The 6,415-nt window shown below is 29.7% G+C and overlaps 1 protein-coding gene across 1 annotated transcript; it reads left to right on the top strand.

The window, feature by feature from the left end:
- Positions 1 to 3,438: 3,438 nt before the first annotated feature.
- Positions 3,439 to 6,088, top strand: LOC100159718 (glutathione S-transferase 1-1-like). Its single transcript, XM_029489171.1, has 5 exons — positions 3,439 to 4,056; positions 4,145 to 4,203; positions 4,571 to 4,715; positions 5,321 to 5,485; positions 5,579 to 6,088. The coding sequence occupies exons 1-5, from the start codon at positions 3,892 to 3,894 to the stop codon at positions 5,909 to 5,911; spliced, it is 867 nt and encodes a 288-aa protein (XP_029345031.1). The 5' UTR covers positions 3,439 to 3,891; the 3' UTR covers positions 5,912 to 6,088.
- The last annotated feature ends 327 nt before the right edge of the window (positions 6,089 to 6,415 follow it).

Raw genomic sequence — 6,415 nt, forward strand, 5'->3', positions numbered from 1 at the left:
AAAAATATCTATAAGAAAGTAAAATTAAATTTTTATGATCGTGTGAAATTCAAATTTTTACAACATTGGATATTCACTCGATTTCTCATGTAGCGATTTCCTTATTTTGTTCTAATTCAAAAACGAATAACTGCCGATACATGAAAATTTTACTGAATGTTTATATTAGCATTTCCTATACACCGTATTTTGACTCTTTTTGAGCTGTTTACGGACATTTTCAGTTTTCAATTTTTTTAGTTTTTTTTTTCTATAAATATCAATAAAGTTTTATCTGTTGGGCTAAAAAGTGTATAAATTTAATACAAAGCTCCTGATATATTCTTACAATATCAGTTGAAAAATATTAAAAATACATTGACACAATTTTTTTTTATAAGCATTTAAAGATCAAATTTTGACAAAATGTTCAATTTTTGTATCTAAGAATTAAAAATTTAAAACAAGATTCCACGTAAGTAATTAATTCTGTTACCAAAATATCTAAAAAATACATTTACACAGTTTATTTTTATAGTCATTTTAAGTACAAATTTGGACGAAATTACATATTAAAAACCTAGGATAACTATTTTAGTTATTTTGTTGTGATTGTATAATATTATTCGTGGGTACTTGAAACTTCTAAAGTATACTATTATATATCTATGATTTTACCACGGTTTTTTGTTGATGTATAACGCGTTATAACTTAAAGGTACCTAATAGATATTATGATATGATTAATTTGGAATTTATTATAGGTACCTATTATAGGTCAATTTTTTTTTAATACCATAGATAAGTATATATATGTTTAATACATAGACTGATATACCGTCTCCGCTCAGAATCGTTTTTCTTATACAGTGATATTATATCATTGAATTCAAATGTAATACTGTCCATTATACAGTGACCCACTTCTTACCTACCGTACAGCAAAGCGACATCCACTTATACCTGCCTTTTTTTTAATTTACTATAATATTATGTTCATTAGAATAATACCAACATTATATTAAAATGAGTAAATGGTAATAAAAGTACATATTTTAAAATATAATTATGATGGTTAAATATACTATAACTATATAATATCAAAAGATTTATTTGATAAGAAATTAATATGATAAATTATAAAATTTTCACCAACATTTTCATCAAAAAAAAATTTAATGAAAATTTACATTACTCTTGCCGCGACACACCGGTTGAGAACCATTGGTCTAGTCCATATTATATCGTATTGGGGTGCTGCGGTCCGACATCGGTGAAAATCCATCCACGGGCCAAATATTATTTCAACGTTCTTTGTTAACATTTTATGCTATAATCGAAAACAAAATCAAAGGCACATACCTATATGGGTTAAAAACATGTACAACAACCGCTGAACAAACATAAGAGCTTATGATAATCAGTGGTTCTTGCATTTTATAATTATTGTTTGTCGCGTAAAGTCGTGAGAGGTAACAGTTTTCTGAAAAAATGACTTCAACGTTATTAAAGTATTATGTCATACTTATAGTACTATGCATCGGAATGACATTGAATCGTAATTCGTCACAAGTAGATGGTAATTATTATCATTTTTTAATTATAAAGCAAAATATATGTATTGGATTTCGATTAATAATTCATATTAGATAACTGTATAACGTTTTTAATATGAACAAAATACAGTCGACAACTCCGCGTTATATATTACTGTTTATTCAGAAATTGTATAGAATATGAATGATCAATGATCATAAAATATTTACGATGTACTTAATATAGGTAGGTGTATCAATACATTTTAACATTTTACCGTCTCAAGGATAAACCCAGAATGAAGATTGTTCAACTTTTTTATTATCTCTTTTCTCTCAGTCAGTTGCAGCATTTAAAATAATTTTAAATATTAAGATACTGAAAATGTGTGATTGTTTGGTTTTAATTGTACCTACATTTTAAAGTTTATTTATTTTAACATACTTAACATATTTATTAATATGTTTTTAATAAATTTATTTTCTGAATCTAACCGATTTTGCGTAATGTTTTCGCTTTCATGGTTACTTATTAACATTTATATTGTATTACCTACAATACGTTTTTTAAGGGTGAAGAGATGGCCGTAAATTGTTTATGTTTCATGTAAACAACTCAAGAGTAGAATTAAACTGTTATGAACTTTAACTGTTAACAGTTTTTGTTTTTTTAGTAGTTTGTTCAATTTTATTTTTGTTTCACTTTTGTATTATTTTACGTACTCCTTCGTATTTGTAAAAAGCCATGTTCTCTTATTTAAGTTGAAAAAAAAACAAAAAGGGCACATATGGATCATTTTTTACATGTAAGGATTGTTAACAGAATAATATGTTTATTTAACACTGTTTGTTAAAATGAATGAATGTGTTTCTGCTATAAGCTCCACGTCATATAACATAATACACGTCTTATACACGTGATCATTGGTCTCTGAGGAATACAGTATGTATTATATTTTGATTTCGTACATCGTATATCCAGACGAAAGAAACGAAATTACGTTTGCCCGTAAACTATTGTAAACGCGAATTATTATAAAATAGTCGACTCTTAGTAACTCAAACCTTGATACCTCTAAATTCTTGATATCTCAAATGCATATTATAATTTTTCTTTATTATTAGTTATTACATCTATAATATTGATTTTTGATACTAATTTTTTTAATCGGAGTCAACATTTGAAAAATCTCGAGATTGGTTTTTTATGAGGCTGAAGAGATGATGGCTAGAAATAGCTTATATTTATTATCTACTTTTCATACAAACCAATTTAGGAGTAGAAATGGGTTTACATTTTTATGAATTATAACATATTTTAACAGTTTTGATTTTTTTAAGTGGTTTGATACATTTTTACTCTGCTTTTGTATTTATCGTACTCGTATTTGTTAAAACTTTAAAAGTAATGTTTTCTGATTTGAGTTTGTAATCCAAAAAAACAAAAGGTGCATATTCATATGCATCAATTTTTATACGTAAGACTTATTAAGAGAATATGTTTATTTAAAATTGTTTGATTAAAGCAAATAAATATGTTTCTGCGAAAAGTGCCATGATAATATAAAATACATAGATAAACACTAAACTCACTCTAATATTAAAATTAATAGTAAAACGGTTTTTTTTTAAAATGTAAAATCGTCTGTTAAAACAATAAGACGGAAATACACATGTTAGGTATTAGGTATACATTCCGTTAGATTTAAAAATCCGAAATGTTTTAACTACAGTATAAAATACGACAAACGAAAAATGTCTATTACGTATTAGTTCTAACTTCTAAATAACCATAAACACAAAGTTGAGTAACGTGATCGTTACAAATAACGTGAAATGCAATTATTTTTTCAGGTGAAGTCACAATCGAGAAGTAAATAAATGTGTTACACGAGATTACTGATTTCAATGATTACCCTTGATTTCCAAAGATTACCCATGATTACCATGTTACGACCAGATATGGATGACCTGTTATAGAACCGTAGTTTATGTGTAATTTACGAGTACGCGTCATATGTCCCTTGGGCCCAAGTTAGCCGATCGACGATAACACGTCCTGCCGGTGTTGCGAATGCACACACGCCGCTCCCCACAGTCATCTCAATGGTCCTGGCCACACCGACTGTTACCGTATGTAGGAATATCCGTCAATGAATTTAAATAATCTCCACAATGCTCTCTCTTCACCCTTCTTCCTCCCACCGTCTCCGTTAGGTGAGTACATGACTTTCAGCACCCGAGTCGCGGTTGTGAGTTAGTTGCCTTTTTCGTAATGGTTTTAACATATCACTTGAAACGTCACTGAATCTAGGTCAAGGATTGCGTATTAAAGTACCTACCCGATATTTCAATACAAGTATATTATTATAAAGGTATGTTTTTTAAATATTATTGTAGAACTGAGTTGAAATTGTACTACACTCCTGGCAGTCCGCCATGCAGATCCGTTTTGCTGACTGCCAAAGCTTTGGGTTTGGAATTTAAATTGATAACTGTAGATCTCTTTAAGGGTGATCACATGAAACCAGAATTTCTTAAAGTAAGTTTTAGAAAAATGTTTTATTATTATATTGTATTTTAGGTACCTGCGCTGTACCGTGTTAATTATAATCGTTGTCATTTTACAGCTAAATCCTCAACACAGTATACCGACACTGGAGATTGGTGAATTTATTATGTGGGAGAGGTGAGTTCAAGTTATAGTACTTATTAGATAAATATACTTACAAGTTATATTATAATACATAAAATATAACATACAATATATTTGGCTTACAACTGGGGCACGCTAATTGAAATAAAAAGTTCTTCCGGCTAGTGAAACGATAACATAGGTTTTAAATAATGTAAGCCAAATATATTCAAGTTAGTGATGTTTTTATTTATTTAAAATATACGGACTGTGAGTTCCGACAACGACCAATCGATTTCGAACGTAATATTTTGATTAAGTATAGACATATAAGACGAATAAACCACTGACTGATTGTACTAATAATATAACACTAAAAATAATCATACGTTTTTTAATAATCGTCGTTATATTGTTGCAGCCGTGCAATTATTGTGTACTTGGTTCAAACTTATGGAAAATACAATGATCTGCTGTTCCCCAAGGACAAGAAAAAGCAAGCGCGGATCAACCAAATACTGCAGTTTGACTTGGGCACCTTATACCCGGCTTTTCAAAGGCAATACGTGAGTATTTACATTCATATTATAACCACCAATTAGCAACAGTTATTAATTTATCGTTGTGTTTGACGCGATGAATTGCCTGTTTGGTGTTTTTAAACAGACGTGCCAGATGCCAGGTGCCTTCAAATTTTTCGCACGCATACTGATGTACACTATTACATCGTATCAATTTTAAACGTTCTACGAGATACCTGTACAATTTATGGTCTACCAACTACCATTGCTGCTCATAATATAATAAATTATGCTTTACAATTCGTTTAGGCTTGTTATAATAATATATCAAGATTCTGGGGTGACTAGCAGTCGAAAAAAAAAAAAATTAAAAAAGATTAAGGTAGGTAATGGTTTTTTACACCGTCAGACCAGATTTTAAGGTCAAATATGTAATTGGTTTAATCAAAAATTTAAGTCAATTCATTTTTAGCAATGTATCTACGGATCATATTAACGCAAAATTCTTAACAAATTCTCAAAAACCCCCCATATTAAGTAAAATACAATATTATATAGACGTCCTAGCTTTTTATTATTATGCATACAACTATACAAGTAATATATCTGTCAAACTGCGACTTAAAATTCAGGTTTTTTTCTTTTCATAGTACCCGTGGCTTTTTGGTAAAGAATTGAAAACCAAAGACAAAGAGCAGAAAATCCACGACGCACTCGGGTTTTTGGAAACCTTTTTGGGATCTAACGATTGGGTTGCTGGCGATTCAATGACTTTGGCCGATATGGCTTTGGTCGCTTCCATTTCGACCTTTGAGGTATTTTTTTTATCGAATTTTTTTACATATTATCATCGTTATAACTTGGAACAACGTTTACGTGTTTTACACACATTTTCGTATTTTCTGCAGGTTGCCGGTGTTGACTTGAACAAACATGTCAAAGTCTCTAAATGGCTTCAAAAGTGCAAGACTACAATGGAGGGATACAAAGATGCCAATCAATATGGAGTAGATCGATTCAAAGCCTTGGTAGAAAAGAAATTAGCTGACTCAGTAGCACAAAAGGAACAGGGAATTGATGTTGGAGAAATTCAGGAACATAATACAGTACTTGTTACCAATTATAAAGTATTTAAAGCGACTAAAACACTATTAAGAGCTGTAAAAGATCACCTCATAGCCGAAGAATTCTCTGAAATATTAAAACAATTAGAGACAGCCATGGAGGCCATAGTAAATTAGAAATTTAAAAATGTAATAAGTTATATCTACAAAACACTAAAATTAACTAAATTTAATTTAAATTATGTATATATGTGTTTACTTTGTATCTTGACAAGTAATGTAGTCCATTTATTACTATGAATGTAAAAAATAAAATGTTTTTAAAAGTTCGAATCACCGCTTATACTGATAAATAAACACTCGGAAAAAATGTGATTACTATAAGCACGCAACGGGTGTAATGTACTTATTAAAAATATGATATTCGATACAGTAAAGGCACTTTAATACTGTTATGAAACAGAATCTTCAGTATTCGGAAAGTCATGTTTCGTTTTGTTTCATTGACGATGAGCAAAATGTCTCGTATACAAATACCTGATTTGTCAACAAAGATGACGTGTGAAATTCTTCCACACATTTTAACTCACCGTTTCCAGTCTATATTATATCTTAGTTTGTTGTTTTTATTCAAATTTTAAACTTTACTCGTGGTTTACATACTTGTCTACAACGGGTGTC

The sequence above is a fragment of the Acyrthosiphon pisum genome, chromosome A2 (genome assembly GCF_005508785.2).
Source record: "Acyrthosiphon pisum isolate AL4f chromosome A2, pea_aphid_22Mar2018_4r6ur, whole genome shotgun sequence".
Lineage (NCBI taxonomy): Eukaryota > Metazoa > Arthropoda > Insecta > Hemiptera > Aphididae > Acyrthosiphon > Acyrthosiphon pisum.